This window comes from Sciurus vulgaris (assembly GCF_902686455.1).
Source record: "Sciurus vulgaris genome assembly, chromosome: 6".
NCBI lineage: Eukaryota > Metazoa > Chordata > Mammalia > Rodentia > Sciuridae > Sciurus > Sciurus vulgaris.
This window is the reverse complement of record NC_136466.1, coordinates 98006156-98024828: the sequence shown is the minus strand read 5'-3', so window position 1 is coordinate 98024828 and position 18673 is coordinate 98006156. Positions and strand designations below refer to the sequence as shown.

Sequence of the window (18673 nt, the reverse complement as noted above, 5' to 3'; positions counted from 1 at the left end):
TAAAGAAAGTAAATATCTACAAAAAGACTGTTCTTATTCAAGTGCCCATACTGGATCTTGGTGAACTATAAAATAAACCAGAACCTCTTTAGGAACATTTCTAACAACCCAACCTACATATTCAACATAGAATTGGTTTCTGATTGAGACACAAATTTAATATAAAGTAAGAACAAATCTACATGAGAATTTTATGAAAGATTCAGACTTTAAATAGCTGGAAAAATGAGTAAGGATGTTTCTAGAAGTGATGTCCAATTTGAAAAGAATTCTTTTCATGATTTTAAAACAATCATTTAAAGTAAATACTGCTTTATTAAAAATGGAAAATCTTAAATTTAAATAATGCTGAAATTTTCAAAAACTTACTGAGATTCTAAACCTTGCTTTTCAAGAAACTGCATGGCACTGTCTGAAAAATTTGTAAACCCTGCAGGGGGGGGAAAAAAAAGATTACTCGCATCATAGTGGTGAAATACAGACTCCTTGGAAATAAAATGCTAGAAAACAGAGTATCTTAAAATTTTTTGAAATGACTAGCTTAGCTCTTTCATGTGTTAATTAGTATGCCATAATGCAATAAAATTTGGTTATTAGCAGGGAACAGTCTTTGAAAACATCCCTTTGATATTTTTACATTCCATGAGTGTGCATAAAATTTGCATTAATTCTTTATGTGAATAAACTTTAACAATACAGAAACTTTGTTAACTGCAAGTGGAAAAATAAGGGCACAGAATTTTTGGAAAAGAAAAAAACAACTAACTGAAACAAAAAAATGCAAAAGAAAAGTCAAGCATGGTGGTGTATGCCTGTAATACCAGCCTGTAATCAAGAGGCTGAGGCAGGAGGATTGCAAGTTAGAGGCCAGCCTGGACAACTTAGTTGTCTCAGAATAAAAAATAAAGAGGGTTAGGATATAGCTCAGTGGTAGAATTCTTGCCTAGCATATGTAAGGCCCTGAGAGTCAATACCCAGTACTGCAAACAAATGAACATACAAATAAATAAAAAAGAACAAAGAATTCATTTAAAATAATAAATTATTTAAAATAGTGCAGTATACACCTCAACCCTAATTTTAAACATTTATCCTAAACTTACTTAAATATTGAAGTAAAAAATTCTAATGCTAGACAAACCAAAACTTATCTTTGATGTTGTACAAAACTATTACCTGTTTCAAGTCCAAATTCCAGATAATTCTCTGTTATAATCAAAACTGCCATTGCTTTGACGAAGAAAAAAAATCCAAAGGTGACACAAACTGATCTTTCACCACCATCTTCTACTTTAAAATAGTGTGTAGTTAATGAAAATAGAACTTTGCTGCAGAAGGAAAAGTTCAGGAAAAACCACAAATAACTTTGTGGGAGCTATACACAACCATCTTTACAGGATGTGAACCCCAACAGAATTTGATTACAACATTTATTTGGATTGGACATGCTTATCTATAAGATGCCCTTTGGAAGAAAATAAAAAAACAATGAAACTGAATGGTTTTCCAGGAAACAGAACATAAAAACAGAGCAAATCTAAGTGAAGTATACGAAACTTTTAAATTAAGGAAAAGTTAAGTTGCAATTAGGGAATGCATTTCTCATTTAATTGACTCAAATTTTACTAAGAAGTTATTATAGGAATTTTTTATAATAGGTTCTCAGTGACATGAAAAGTCAGGGTAGAGGTTATATTAGGGCACTGTCTTATTGGGCATGCTATTGAACAGTTTTACCTGATTATATAACCACAACACACCTCAGAGAATCATCTGTAATCACCAACCATTTATAATTTGAGATTACCAATAGCCACTGATGATCTAAACCTCATATGAAAACAGAGGTTTAAAAGAAAATGACAATCTCTAGCGAAGCAAGTTCCAATAGAATATTCCAAAGCAGCCCAAGTGTCAATAGGCTCATCTATTAAACTAAAAACTGCAGAGATATGAACCCTATCTGCAACAATAATTCATTAATCAGGATCAAATAAGAACATGATCCAAGCTAGAACTCATATCTCCCTCATATCAAATTTACTCAGAAAGCATAATCAGGCAAACAAATAAACACATGACAAACAAATCTAGAAAAGCAACTTCTTACATAAACATTATTCAAGCACTAGAAATAACTGTTCAGTTATGGTTTGAATGTGAGGGTCCCCCAAAAAGCTCACATGTGAGACAATGTAAAAAGGTTCAGACGAGAAATGATTGGGTTGTGAGAGTCTTAACTAAAGCAGTGAATTATTCCTGACTGATTCACTGAGTGGTAATGGAGATTAACTGCTAATTGAAGTGGTAGGGTGTGGCTGGAGGAGGTATGAAAACAGGGCATAGCTCCGGGTTATATATTTTATCTGGCAAATGAAGATCCCCTCTCTCTGCTTCTGATCAGCAAGCATGTGGGCTGCCTCCCTCGCACTCTTCCACCATGGTATCAGTTTCTGCCTCACATGGAGCCCTGAGGAATGGAGTCCAGCTTCTAAGGGCTGAGACCTCTGAACCCAGAGCTCTCAAATAAACTCCCCTCTTCCTCTATAATTGTTCTGGTCAGGTGTTTTAAATCACAGCAGCAGAAAAGCTGACTAAAACATTTAGTATTTGCCATGTGCCAAGAATTACTGATTAACTCATTTATTCCTTACATTAGCCATGCTATTATCCTTGCTTTACAGAAAAAACAAACAAACAAATACACAAAACAACAAAAACAACAACAACAACAAACTTAAAAAAAAAAAAAATCTGTGGGCAGAGAGGTTAAGTAAAACTTCAAAGTCCCAGCTAGATTAGAGGCAGCTGGGATTTAACTAGGCCCTCTGAATCCCATCTGTGCACTTAGCAATTGATTATACTGCCTCTACAAACTATACACAGCACCTAGCCACAATTACATGTGATATTTCAGAACCATGAAGTCTTTCAAAATAGAACTGCCCTGGACCGAGTAAACAGCTCAAAAATTCTTGGTATCAGTTTTTTCAAAGTATTGCACATTAGGGTAAGAGAAGACTAACTTGTTTTTATGAAAAGGGATATATCTTAAGTTTTCTAAATCTGTAAAACCAGTATTTCAGCAAAGTATACTAAGAATTAAAATAAATTAGAATATTCAACAAAGTATAGTAAGAGTAATATTTACACTCCGTTTTTATCTTCAATGCAGTATTTTGGGATATTTCCATGTGTTTACTCCCACCAAATTCTTTCTAAAAATCACTAACATTGTACAAGTTTTCCATAAACGTATTTATCAATCCACCTATTTTAGCTAATAGGTACTAAATCATGATAAGCAATAAACATTGCAGAAGTTGTCCTGATTCTGCAATATCAAGCTTAACCATAATGGTTGAATTGTAAGAAGTCAATTTCAATTAAAATGATTAATAAAACTTTAAAAGAAGCACATTTAACCTCATGTCACTATAAAACGAATGTGATTTTTAAAAAACTATTTTAATGATATCAATGCATACAACCTACCATTATTTTTGTCTATGTTTCTACATTAATTTCTCAGTTTTTACATTTATACTTCCACTTTAAAGGCAAACACTAGTAGTCTACAGTTGCAGTAAAAAGACTTCCTAAAGGAAAAAGTTAAGAAAGTTATACATATTGAAGGACCTGGACCCTGACTAAAATCTAGGGTCTCCAGCTAGGGGAGATAATAGGCAAGTCCTGTTCCACAAATACAAAATCATCCCATTACCCTGGCTAAACACATATTGTCTGAGGTCTAGGGGGATAGACCAGTAATAGAACACCTGCCCAGGATGTGCAAGATCCTGGGTTCAATTCCCAGCACTATATTTAAACACACACACACACACACAAACACACACACACACACACACACAGAGTTTGTAGCGAAAAAATGCTTCTGATAATCAGAAGTGTATGCTAGGAAGAAAAAAGATGAAAATTTATCCAAATCATGCATGATTTAAGCTCTTGGAATAGTGTTACAGTTAACCAAAGTAATAAATATACTATAGTTTAAATTTGCACTGACTTATTTTAGTAACTTAATTAAAGAAAAATGACAAAATTAAGACTTCCCGACTTAAACTAGATTTCTCACTTCTTATAGGAGAAAACAAAGTATGCATAGAAAAGTCTAGTACACAGGTAGTATTTAAATCATGCAACTTTTAAACCATAGCCTATTTGTGATTAATAAGTGATCTTAGTCACTTAGCAGTAAGAGTATAAGGCCAAGTAATACGTGAAAAAGATAAAAGCAAACAACAACAAAAAAGATTTGATTTTAAATAAAAAAGGCTACTAAAGCTTTCATTCATACAAAATATATATATATTTTTTAAGTGAAGAATCGAGTAGCAAGTTTTCTAAAAAACAAGTTAGGAACAATTTTACAAGTCTAAAACTTTAACAACATTTAAGATAGAATCTAGGAGGCACAAAATACTGCTTAAGAGTGGTGATAAAATTTTAGAATACAGATGCTCAAACGTTTCCTTCCACGTTAATCTGAATCCCATGTTCCCTACTTATTTACCTCTTTTTCACAAGAAACAAAACCAGTTTAACTCACTAGCATCAAACACTATAAGTCCATCTTTCTTGGCACTACAAAGAACTTATGTATTAGAAGACAAAGAAGGGAAATAAGGTTAAAACACAGATTTAAAAAGTCCAAAACCACAACTGAACAGCTTTTGAGATATCACTATGATCATCTGTACTGCCTGAGGGCCCTACCCCAAGTTTGAAAAACACTGCTTCATATTTACTGAACATGAAAACTAGAATATCTAGAGACAATTTCCAAATTCTCCACTTACACTTAAAAACAAAATAACATCTTTGGCCAAGAGTGATATTAAATGACCACAATGACCAAAGATTATATTTACTGTTAAACCCTACAGTAATCAATCACAAAATATGTCAACACTAAGGGAAGACAAAACAAAATAAGAAGTAACCTGACCCAGGCATGAAACACGATCTTACCCTGATCACTAATCCTTCAACATCACCCCACATCATAAATGTCTAAAATGTCACAATCCCTGCATCCTCAATTCATATTGCCTAGTTAAATCTTAAACGAAGTATTTCCAGAGGTCCATATTAGAACAAAACCTCCCCACAACTCAGTATGAAATACACATACAGTATTCTGAAATGTAATACTATTATCTGGCCACATCCTTCACAAAGCTTACCATTATCCCACCAGTCAAGACCAGTCTCTTCCTCTTCAGAATTTTTTATAGCACTTACTACTATAATTCACTTGCCACATAATCATATGCTATCTTGAACTGTAGCATGACCAAGCTGTAAATAAAGCATTTTCTAGATTTAGAGTGCCTGGTTCTACTCTTACTATGTGATCTTTCACATGAAAATTCATTAACCTCTCTGTATTTTCATTTCTTCATTAGTATAGCCACCACATCAGAGGGCTAACTAACAATTAGAGAGTTCACTGTAGTTCTCATCAACAATCTGATGTTTCCTAGATAAGTGAATTAAATACTAAACTTCTAATATCAGAGAATATGGGAATGAAAACAAGGACATACAGACCAAAAAATGACACGTCTTAGCTATATTTAAATCTCTTAAAGGATGTAATAGTAGACCAAACAAAAACTTCCTAAGAAGACAGACTATAGTTAGAATTAGAATATAAATTTGGTTTTTTGTTTTAATGAGTCAGGAGAAATAACTAGAATGGTGGTGCTCCATTTAAGAGTTTCTCACTGACAAATGTGGTAATTTTAAGATCATTTAATAGGAAATTTCTATACTACCTAGGCAGTAACAAAGTTTCTTACTGGGCTGTTTAGCAAAAATTTTTAATACCCATATAATGAATAGCTTTACAATAAGGAAGAAAAATCCTCTTATGCTCTAATCCCATGTACATGCTTATTAACAATCAATTATTCATATAAAAATAAAGCAACAATTACACCACAAATAACTTAAAAACCTCATTGGAAATACAATTTCTCTAAGAGCTATTTCTTGAAAATAGGTCTTTCTCCATAAATTGTCAATATAATTTTGAAGTAAATTAGATGCACACATTTTTGCCTTTTTATATACAAATATTTGATGTAAATAACATGACGATGATGCCAAAATTAAGCTTTACACTTACAGACATGTATGACCAAAAATATTTACTATATATGGAAGACTATGGACGCAAATAGTCACTTTCTTTTAATAAATTGTTTTCCCCCCCATTTTAACTCCTTATTTTTAGCTGAAAAGACCACCAACGTTACATGCTATACTAGTTTACCATTTATTGCAAAATCTCAACCCTTAAAACTAACAACATTAGAGGAAGGATTTTTTTCCCCCCCTACCAGAAGGCTGACATTTTAAAGTTCTAATTTAATATTAACATACTTTTTGGCAGCTGGAAATAGTTCACATTTTATATATGTCAATATAAAAATTCATACAGAAAAAAAAATCAAGGACGGGTGAAAAAATTTACTTAGGAGAAAGTACTTTAAATATGATAACCTTTGAGCTGAAAAGTTTTAATAATGGTGAACAGATTTAATTTTTAGTCCTAAAATGGCAATTTTGGGGCTGGGGTTGTAGTTCATGGTAGAGCACTTGCCTGGCATGTGTGAAGCACTGGGTTCAATTCTCAGCACCACATAAAAATAAATAAATAAAACAAAGGCACAAAAAATAAATTTTTTTTTTCCTCAGAACTAGAATAACAACTTAAATAACATTTATCAAGGTACTATTATGATTCAACTTCATTTATATTCACATTGATTTAAATGCTCAGTTCTCATTAATCAAATATACCTTCTATACCAAACGATATCCAAATCATTCAAAAATATTTATCAATGCTTTTTGACAAGGAAAGAAATAGAGGACCAAATTTTAATAAGAAATATTTTGTTGCCAATATACAAATATGATGGGTACTCTCTAATATTTTTCACAAGTTTTTGAGTATCTTTTCATAACTGATGTTTTTAATTAACTAAGAAACTTTCATGCAAGTTGAAAATTTTTCAACTCTGAGAAAGAAGGGAGATTATATTTTTACTTTTATGAATATTATCAGTACAAATTTTTTTCCTATTAAATGGTTAAGTCTACCACATTTACTTTTCTCCAGAAAAGGTAACCAGAATACTCAATATATGTAACACTTTGTATTGTACACTGCAAAACAACCTAGAAATGGTACCAGAAATATATTATAGATGTATAGATATAGGTGGACAATGAAACCAAATAATAAGTACTTGATAGGTACTCATGACTGATCAAGTAAAAGTCTTTAAAAAGTATTCTGATTCTATATTCCAATGTTAAAAATATACAGATAAAGCTTGGATACTTTAACTAAAATAATTTTTTCGTATTTTCTTAGGTAGGTTTGATTACCAATTAGAAAGAAAAAAAACTCTCGATTCTTTTAGGTATAAGAAAAAAATTATCATGCATGTTTAAAATTTCATCCCATAATAGCTAACCTCAACCTAACCAGATTATAGAGAGAAAAATAGCCAGAGATATTTGAAAGCATAAAGTTTTATTTAAAAAACAAAACCAAATATATTTCTTAAAAAAACCTATTAATTAAGTTTTTGGATTAAACCAAAACAAAATAAAGATATTCTTAAAATTTAATTGCTTCAAAATTCTGGCAAATTGCATTAAAAAACATATTTAAAAAAAAAAAAAAAAAAAAAAAAAAAAAAAACAGTGCAGCATGATCAAGTAGGGTTTATTCCAGGGATGTAAGGCTGGTTCAACACCCAGAAATCAAGGAATGTAATTCATCACATCAACAGACTTAAAGACCAGAATCATATGATAATTTCAATAGATGCAGAGAAAGCACTTGATAAAATACAACACCGCTTCATGTTCAAAACACTAGAAAAAATGGGGATACTAGGAACATAACACTTTGTAAAGGCTATCTATGCTAAGTTGAAGGCCAACTTCATTCCAAATGGAAAAAATTGAAAGCCTTCCCTCTAAAAACTGGAACAAGACAGGGATGCCCTCTTTCAACACTTCTACTCAACAACGTCCTGGAAACTCTAGCCAGAGCAATTAGACATACCTAAGAAATTAAAGAGATATAAACAGGAAAAGAAGAAGTCAAACTATCACTATTTGTTGATGACATGATTCTATATTTAGAAGATCCAAAAAATTCCACCAGAAAACTTACAGAACTCATAAGTGAATTCAGTAGAGTAGCAGGATATAAAATCAACATTCATAAATCTAATGCATTTCTATTCATAAATGATGAATCCTCTGAAAGAGAAATAAGGAAAACTACCCCATTCACAATAGCCTCAAAAATAAAATACTTGGGAATCAATCTAACAAAAGAGGTGAAAGACCTCTACAATGAAAATTACAGAACACTAAAGAAAGAAATTGAAGAAGACCTTAGAAGATGGAAAGACCTTCCATGCTCCTGGAGAGGCAGAATTAATATTGTCAAAATGGCCATACTATCAAAAGCGCTATACAGATTTAATGCAATTCCAATGATGTATCTCATAGAAATAGAGAAAGCAATGGAAGAATAAGAGACCCAGCACTCCAAAAGCAATCCTGAGTAGAAAGAGTGAAGCAGGAGGTATCACAATACCAGACCTTCAACTATACTACAGAGCAATAGTAACAAAAGCGGCATGGTACTGGCACCAAACCAGGCAGGTAGACCAAAGGTACAGGATAGAAGACACAGAGACAAACCCACAGAAATAGTTACTTCATACTAGACAAAGATGCCAAAAACACAATGAAGAAAAGAGAGCCTCTTCAACAAATGGTGCTGGGAAAGTGGAAATGCATTTGCAGCAAAATGAAATTAAACCCCTATCTCTTACCCTGCACAAAACTCAACTCAGAATGGATCAAGAACCTAGGAATTAGGTCAGAGACCCTGCACCAAATAGAAGAAAAAGTAGACCCAAATCTTCATCATGTCAGCTTAGGACCAGACTCCCTTAACAAGACTCCCAAAGTGCAAGAAATAAAATCAAGGATCAATAAATGGGATGGATTCAAACTAAAAAGATTTTCTCAGCAAAGGAAACAATCAATAATGTGAAGAGAGAGTCTATAGAGTGGGAGAAAATCTTTACCACACACACTTCACACAGAGTACTAATTTTCAGAATTTATAAAGAACTCAAAAAACTTAACACCAAAAATACAAATAACCCAATCAATAAATGGGCTAAGGAACTGAGCAGACACTTCATAGAAGACGACACACAATTGATCAAGAAATATATGAAAAAATGGTCAACATCTCTAGCAATTAGAGAAATGCATATCAAAACTACTATAAGATTTCATCTCACTCCAATTAGAATGGCAATTCTCAAGAATACAAGCAACAATAGGTGTTAGTGAGGGTGTGTAGAAAATGGTCACTCATTCATTGCTGGTGGGATTGCAAATTGGTGCAGCCACTCTGGAAAGCAGTATAGAGATTCGTCAGAAAACTTGGAATGGAACCATTATTTGACTCAGCTATCTCACTCCTTGGCCTACACCCAAAGGACTTAAAATCAGCATCCTACAGTGACACAGCCACATCAATGTTTATAGCAACTCAATTCACAATAGCTAGATGTAGAACCAACCAAGATGCCCTTCAATAGTTGAATAGATAAAGAAACTATGGTATATATACACAATGGAATATTACTCAGTTTTAAAGAAGAATGAAATTGTGGTATTTGCAGGTAAATGGATGGAGTTGGAGAATATTATGCTAAGCGAGATAAGCCAATCCTAAAAAACCAAAGGCCAAATGTTCTCTCTGATAAGTGGACACTGATACATAAGGGGAGGGGCCAGTTAGGGAAGAATGGAGGAACTCTGAATTGTGCAGAGGGAAATGAGCGGGGGGAGAGGGTAGGAGGTAGGAAACATAGTGGAATGAGACTGACATCATTACCCTATGTACATGTATGATTGCATGAATGTGACTCTACATGGAGTACAACCAGAGAAATGAAAGGCTGTACTCCATTTGTGTACAATGACTCAAAATGCATTCTGTTGTCATGTATAAGTAGATAGAACAAACAATAGAAAAAACTGTTTCAGAAGGAAAATTATCACTTTGAGAGAAAAAAACCCCTCAATTATAAATTAAAAAAAATAGAAATAAGGTCACTTAACTTCTCTCTTTTTAATCTGCAGGCTGTATAATCTAGAAACATTAGTATCACAAAAGATCTCCAAAAGTTTATAAAAGAAACATATTTGACATGACATGCTATATACAACTTTTCAAGAAAAAATAATTATCTTAGCACAGATTTAATAACTTTGTCCTTTCTTACATCTTATTCAGTTTACTTCAGGGTTTAGTTTCATTTCCCTCATTAATTTAAAGTAGAACATTTTTAGATAGTAACAATATAGTAATTTAGAACCTTTTATGGAATTGGAAATGGGGACTAAGTTGTGATAGCTTGCTACAGTTGTCTATATTCAACAGCAAACAAGGTAGCATTTAACTTACTTGATTTGCAAAATTATATTCTAAAACTGAATATTATCAGAAAACATCAGAACTTACTTTAATTTAAATTATTCAGTTTTTATCTTTATGTAAAATTTGTATGTCTGCCATCCAAGGTAAATCAAAAATTTAAAACACAGCCATAAAAACAAACATAATAAGGTTTTGTACCTTAAACCAGCCACATTGTAAAATGCAAGCACTGTGGAAACTGACTAATGATCCAGTTCTTTAACCAAATATAACAGGACTACCAAGAAGCTTTATCATTCTTCTCAAACCCATATAATTGACTCTGTGCTACAGGTCATTCCTAAGAAAGTTTCTTAAAAAAATTTTTTTTAATACATTTTAGAGCACTTTTATTTTTAAAAGTTTTATGCCCACCACAGGATCTTTGGCTTTTTGCCATCAAAATAACATTTTTACCTTTTTACTTTCATTTCTTCATAAATGAAAACATGCTTCATACTTAAAAAATCAGAAGATATTTTTCCATTGACTCTAACATCTCATGGGCCATTGGACAGAAAAGACATTATGAGAACAGTTCCATTTTCACTGCAAGACTTTCTTCACTCTATATCTTCCTCATACCTTGCAACTAGGCATAAATGGGATCGAAACACACAGACTTGGTCGAAAAAAGATTCTTAGAATTATAAATGAGAATGAAGAGGAGAACCGAGACCTTAGTTTGAATTTAGGAGAGTGGAAATGTGACAGCTGAGATGAATGTATAACTCAGTTGAAGCAGAAAGTAGAGTAGATGGTAAGAGATGGTGGATGGTGCAGTTCTAGGTATCAGGAATCAGGGTTTAGAGTCACACATTAAAAAAGTCATTCTCATGCTTTTCAAACCTTCATGAGTCTACAGAAATGATCACTGCTATCCTATGTAAGTATGTCAAATATAACTGAAGAAGGGAATAAAACAAAATGACAGGGGAAATAAAGCTATTTTCTTTCTAACTTTTAAATGAATTGATAAGTTTTATGTGGCTGACTTGGGGACCACCTTAACAAAGGATATTTTATCATCAACAACTGTAGAGAATTCCTGAATTAATTGAGATATGTGGACTCTGGAATTCAGTAGAGCTACTATCCTATGTAATCAATGGCAGCATGTGCTAGACTAATAAGTAGAAGCATGCAATAAAAAAATGAAGAGAAGCCACTTACGAGGGTCATTTCTCCTGGACTCAGTTCATACGGTGAAAACCAGATATGTGATGACTACGATAAAAGATTATAAATAGACCTCTCTTTGGTCATATTCTGGATAGCTGGTACTGAATTTTGGTCTTTTCTATGCTGTAAAAGGCAGTAGGTTGTTTTTTCACATGTTAAAGTTATAGATGAAAAATTCATACCCACACATACACACAATTCTAATTCCTTCTTCTTCCCTACCCATTCTGTGGAGAGTCAAAGTTGAAAGAAAATAGCTTGAATTCTAAGCTCTTCAGCACTTTCCTTTCCTTCTGAGATGGGGATGCACTAAGCTATGAGATTCCAGCAGGGATGCTAGTGCTCAGCACTTTTCATGAGTGCAGTACTTAAAACCAAGCAGAGTTAGTTCAGTGCTAAAGACTGTGTAGGACCTTTGCTCTCGCATTATTAGGCATTACTGAATGAAATGGAAGTTGAAATTTATTCACAGAAAAATTATGAATAGTTATTTACAGGTACATTTTAAAATTTTCTGTTAGGTATGTATTAAGGGCTATATCACATTAAATTTAAATTGTATATAAAGAATATACATTTCCAGATATGTATAAACAATGAAGACAATCAAGAATATTTCATAATAAACAACATTTTGAAGAACATAAGAACTCACTAAAGTATGAAAAAAGTAACATTACATATAGTCAGCTATGCTAATTATCAAATTGAAATATTTTAGTGGGTTTTATATGACTTGATATGAAAAATGAGTATTCTGATAGAGTAGCATTATCACATTTTTAATGTTACAGAATTAAACAGTAATGTTCTAAGCAATTGAATATAATCTGCAAAACTGCATATCTGAGGATGTTACTCAAATGAAACACATGATCATATTTCTACCTAGTACACTATACACACACACACACACACACACACACACACCTGTGAAGATGTTGCCTCTCAAGGCTCTGCTCTGGTCCTTCTACTCTAAATTATACCTAAATCAATCCAAAAGAGTTAAGAACAAACACAATGATATTAAAATGTCAAATCATATCACATATTTAAAATAGTATCTGCTTATATGGCTTTAGCAGTCTCTGGTTGAATATAAAAGACATGACATGTATTTCCTCTGCTCACTCCCAAAATCTGACTGAAGAAACCACATAGGAATGTAAATATCCTCAAGAATTAAAAATAAGGGACATAGGAAAAAGAGATGTCAATACAATTTTAGAAGAGAGGAAGTGGATGGACAAGCAATAACTAATTTAGGTTTCAGCTTTCTCTTTTATACTGGGTATACAAAGAGAGGAAACCATTAAGAAAGAAAGCAAATTCATTAACCAGAAGCCCTAGAAAAACCAGGAATTAAGAGACACCAGGTACTTCCAAATGTGGAGTGGATAAAAACAGGAAGACTGTTTGAAAGTCTGTATTTGTATTAATTAAGACTTTCTAGATCTTCTGTCTTGCCTAATCACATAAATTACATGGTTGCTCTTCACCAACTGGCAGAATGTGTAAGGATTACTTTCTGAAGACAGTAAACCAGAGAAGACTGGCTTGGGATTACTGTGTAAAAGGCCGACAATGAAGAACTAATAAGTTAATGACCATACACATTGAATGTTGAGAAGTTTATCAATTCCCATAATATTAGCCATAATTTTATCTCACAGATGGGAGAATAGACAATTCCTTTCTGGAGAAAATAACAGTCCAGCAACCTGCAAATACTGTTAGTTAGAAGTCTCCCACAAGGTTTTCCTTAATCATCACAAAAAGGTTCATCAATAAATAAGCTTCAGTCACTTGCACAAAACTCAATTTTTTAGTGCCTTCTTGAATAGTAACAGATATTCAAAGATCACAAGATATTTGAGAACAATCTCCATGATCACACAAAAAGGGAGGAAAAAACAAGAAAAAAATGCAAGGTATAAATCAGGCCTTAAAAGATTAATATTGTTAAGTTAAAAGATATTATAGATCCACAAGATAAAAATGATAGGAAATGCAGTCATTCAAAAAAACCTAAAAAGGCTTAGGGTTGGCATGTATGAGGGCTTGAGTTTAATATGCATTAGCCCCCACCAAAAATAAATTAATTAAAGACTTAAAAATTTTCTTTAAAAGTTCACAGTAAATAATATAATAGCCAGGTAAAAAAGGCATATAATAGTAATTCCAGTTTCTGGGGAGGCTGAAGGAGGAAAATTCCAAGTTTGAGGCTGGCCTGGGAAATTTAGCAACTTGTCTTGAAATAAAATAAAAAGGCTGGGGATGTAGCTCGGTAAGAGAGCACTTGCCTAGGATGTGTAAGGTTCTGGGCCTGATTCTCAGCAGCTTAAAAAAAAAAAAAAGAATAAATAAATAGATCAACAGAAGGGTTGAATTACAAAATTAGAAAGAAATAGTTGAGAAAACATAAAATAAAGAGATAAAAAAAAAATTAAAGAACCATTCAAATAAACTGAGTAACTCACTAACAAGAATTCCCAAAAGAAGACAGAAAATAGGATCTTCGAAACAATAAAAATCACATAGAGGGGCTAGGGTTGTGGTTCTGTGGCAGAGAGCTCACCTAGCATGTGTAAGGCACTGGGTTCAATCCTCAGCACAACATAAAAATAAACAAATAAAGGTACTGTGTCCATCTACAACTAAAAATAAATCTTAAAAAAAAAAAATCACATAGATAAAAATAGCAGATCAAAGACAACATTTACTTTTGGCCTATTTCTAAACCCCACCAAAATGACAAGGAATTTGTTTTTAAGTACTTAAATACAGTGAATGAAAAGAGAAAAAACAGTAAAATGTGGACACTAGAAAGCAGACAGTGGTAAATAACTTAAATAGGATGAGGAAGCTGAGTCAAAAAGCCAAGGGAAGTTTCTGATCTGATTTTAGAACTCCCAGAAAGGTGAAGAAATTGATCTGATGCTCATAATTCTCTGTACCAGGGTGAAAGAACCAGTTGCTGAATGTGTGCGGTAGGGGCAATAGAAGGTATTAAAAGTAATAAGTACCTCTGGGCTCAGTGGTGGAGTGCTTTGACTAGCATGTACCGGGCTCTGGGTATTCAATCCTCAGTACTAAGGTGGAAAAAGTGCTACTGAAAAAAAATTACTTTAAAAAGTAACCAGTTTAATCCACCTCCATCTGAAACAACTCTGGGGAGATTAATGCTTTGGAAAGGTAGAACAACTCGTTTCACCATGTACTCAGTTTCCATTCTACTTTTTGTCTCACAGTTAAATATAGACAGGTAAGCATAGGTCAATCAAAGTTCTCTGAGAAGAGCTTTTAACAAGAAAGACAATGACCAAATTAAACAAACAAAAGCAATTTAGAGTAGAAAGATTTTGGCAGGAAAGCTTTAATAAAAATCTATTAATATCTTAAAGACAAAATACAATCATAAAATGAGAAGGGTTTTATAAAAGAGGTGGAGAAATTAAAGAGTTCTTAAAAATTAAAATTATGTCAGAAATTCAAAACGATAAACTCAATAGAAGAATTAAAGTTATGAAAATCTCCCAGAAAAAAAAATACAGAAATATAATATACAGACACACACACATACTCACTTGTATACACACAAACACACACACTCACATATATCCATGGGAAAGATGTGACAGCCTTAGAATCCAGTCTTGGAGGGGTAATATCTAAACAATAAGCATTCCAACAAGACAAAAGAAATAAATAAAGAGAAAATCACCAATAATGCAAGACAATTTTCTAGAACTCAAGAACCTGAGTTTCCAAATAGTCAAATTCCTAGCACAAGGATGAAAACAAACATTCGATAAGGCACAAAAATATCAATTGTCAAAAATATGTTTCTAGATCTAAAGGGAAAATCTATAACAATATAATTCATGATAAAATAAAACTTCAAAATACCAAAAGCATGAAGAGAAAAAGTTCAGGAGAGTGTACATAAGGGGAAAGAGAAGATATACGTGAAGAGCAAAACACCCAATTTCTCAAGACTTCAAAAATACCTGTGGAAAAATTATATCTTTCTTTGCATTTTCTACCGAGACAAACTATCAGTCAAGTATAAGAAAAATAATTTCAGGCAAATAATACTTCAAAAACAACTTACCACTTTTTCTAAAGAGTAGAAGAATGACTTCTGCCAAAATGAAAGTAAACTAAGGAAGAAGCAATTATGGGATTCAGAAAAGGTTACAGGAATTCTTGTGAATACATGGAAGAGAAGTCCCAGTTGAGCTATAAGTAGAGAACTGTGGGCTAAAGAAGGATATTCCATGGAAAAACAAAATGGAAACAATATATCTGAACTACTGGTGTACAATTAATTTTGGGAAGGTTTAGTTCCCATACAAGAAAAATAAGCCAGGCTCAGTGGTCCATGCTTGTGACTTGGGAGGCTAAGGCAGGAGGATTACCAGTTCAAGGTTAGCCTCAGCAAATTAGCAAAACCCTATCTCAAAATAAAGAATAGAAAAGGATTGGGGACGAAATGTATGTAGCTCAATGATAAAGCACACCTGGGTTCAATCTCCAGTACCAAAACAAAAAAAAAATTTTCAAAGAAGTATTCGAAGAAGGTAATAGTACAACGAACGATTAGCTATAAAATAACATAGAGAAAACTGATAACAAATTTAATAAAATGCCGGGGAAGAATGGAAGAAAGGAGAAAGATAAGCTAATAACTAAAATTATAATAGTACCAATACCACATAATAGTTAAACATCTGGAAAGAAATCCTGCAAAAAAAAAAAAAAAAAAAAAAATTGCTTCTGTAACATTAGATAAGCAAGGAGTCGGTGAACTGGCATCTTCCCTCATATTTAACTTTCTATATCTATTTACCTCTATTACTCTGAAATTTTTTTCAATGATATAAAGAATTCAACAAAGGAAAGTTCTCTAATCTGCAATTGTGTTTTTCAAATCAGACACAGGGTCTAATGATATTAACTGCAGAAGAAAAATAAGTTTATAAATTAATATTAATGATGTTTTGAAGGATACATTGCAAAAGACAAAACCAGCAGGCACCATACTAAGCTGATATTCATTTCCTGTGTAGGCTTCATAAAACTGTAGTAGACTTCAGTTACTAGATATACAACTGTAGCAGCCACTGTGAAATCCACCAACCACTGGTATTCTGGAAAGTAATGCAATGCTGAAAAATAAAGGTTAAAAAAAATTTCATTTAAAATTTCACAGCTTATGAGAATTTATCATAATTAACTTAAAGTATGTCTATTTACTGATTTCCAATATAAGTTTTGCAAATGTAGGAATCTAAAAATGGTGGAAACAGATTCAAAATGTTAGTGTCTAAAATTAAAATCTATTAGCTCAGAAATTAAATTAGAATAAACCTGAAATGATTACCAGAATTACCTCTATTGTCATTAAAATTTGATTACAAATGTGTTGGCATTTTCTTAACCCATTATAGCTATGATTTTTTACAGGTATCATAAATCAAAAAATTTTCTTTTTGAGGATGTAGGTGATAACTTTAATAAAACTGGGTATAGTATACAAAAGACTTACATATATGTTCACTTTTGTGAGAGTTAAACTTTATGATTATTAATGGCACTAATGGAGAACTAATTTTGTTGCTATTGCATATTAAAACAAACTGAAATTTTGTTGATTTTATATAAAACCATATCCTTTCAACAATTTCATTCTTCAAAGTTTATGTTAAAATTAACATTCTATGAAAGTAAATATAGTTCTATTGCTTTTGCATTTGACTTGATTTAAACTTTTTATAAGTTTGTTTATTTGTTTATTTTATTCTGGTTTACTTTTACCAGAATATACTTTAAAATACCAACATTATTTCTTAAAAATCCTCCTAAAAATGTGGAAATAAATCACATACTTAAACATCAATTAATGTGTTGTTACTGGCACATAATAAAACGATCAACTTTACTTTGGAACAAAGTTTTTGGTTGCAAAATGTAATATAATTATACATGAAGATAAAATGTCCTTATATAAAAAATATTTTTAAAATAAAATACCACTCAAAGTAAGAGTTCTTAACAAAGTATCAAACAAACTAACCAAAACATATCATTTCTAAGTGATGACAATAAATTTTAAAAATCCCAAGTCCTTTTTACAAATCAGCAAATTTGTTACTTGTTATTTTAACACTCTTAATTTGCTTCAAGTTATTTTAACTGCTTTAGGTTTTCTGTTGTGACTGATCATAAGCCTTCAAGATTTACCCTAAATGGTTGTTAGGATTCCTCCCTCAATCCTTTCTCCCAGGAATTAAAAAAAAAAAAAAAAAAAAAATTATCAACATTCAGCCTTTTGAATAACTTTCTGACAGGAGGACAGTGAAATAAATGAAAAGATAAACAAATGCCCATTGTTCAAAACGTTTTCCAATTCTCCATGCTTGCTCACAAGCACACAGGCTTCTTCCATGGAACATACTCATAGCAAACAGCCAGGTAACATGCAAGAGTTCTAATATTCTTTAAGGTTCTTAATAATAGCTAGTACAAACTGAGATGGACTTTCAAAATATTTACTGGGATATTAATAACACATTCAACCAAAGTACCAGTTACATATGTTCTTGGTTATATATTTAACTCAAGCATTACAATTATATTCTTTTTGTATTCAATAATGCAATTACATATGTGCCTTTTAATATTGGAATCAAAAGTTCAGCAGAAAACCCCCTACTTTTACCTAAATATACATATGCAGTATACAATCACAAATGATTACATAAATATAAACATAAATATATCTCTGCTACTCTAATTAGAATACTATTTTCTATTTATTAATCATAACAAATTAGTTTATGTATAAACTAAGACCTTCAAGTTGCTACTTAAAATATTTCCACGAGAAAGACAGCAACAGAAGTAATTCCCATTCTGCAGACT

General features: G+C 32.2%; 1 protein-coding gene across 6 annotated transcripts in view; it reads right to left on the bottom strand.

The window, feature by feature from the left end:
• Nucleotides 1-18673, bottom strand: part of TMEM161B (transmembrane protein 161B) — a 66469-nt gene that overhangs the window by 9558 nt on the left and 38238 nt on the right. For 5 of the 6 annotated variants that reach the window (XM_079144408.1, XM_079144407.1, XM_079144409.1 and 2 more), the window contains 3 exons: nucleotides 16761-16917; nucleotides 1177-1328; nucleotides 370-430 (listed from right to left, as the gene is read on the bottom strand). In XM_079144408.1, the coding sequence (XP_079000534.1) occupies nucleotides 370-430; nucleotides 1177-1328; nucleotides 16761-16917 (370 nt within the window). Of the gene's footprint in view, nucleotides 1-369; nucleotides 431-1176; nucleotides 1329-16760; nucleotides 16918-18673 lie in introns of those variants that run through there. The other variant, XM_079144412.1, reaches the window with a different exon arrangement.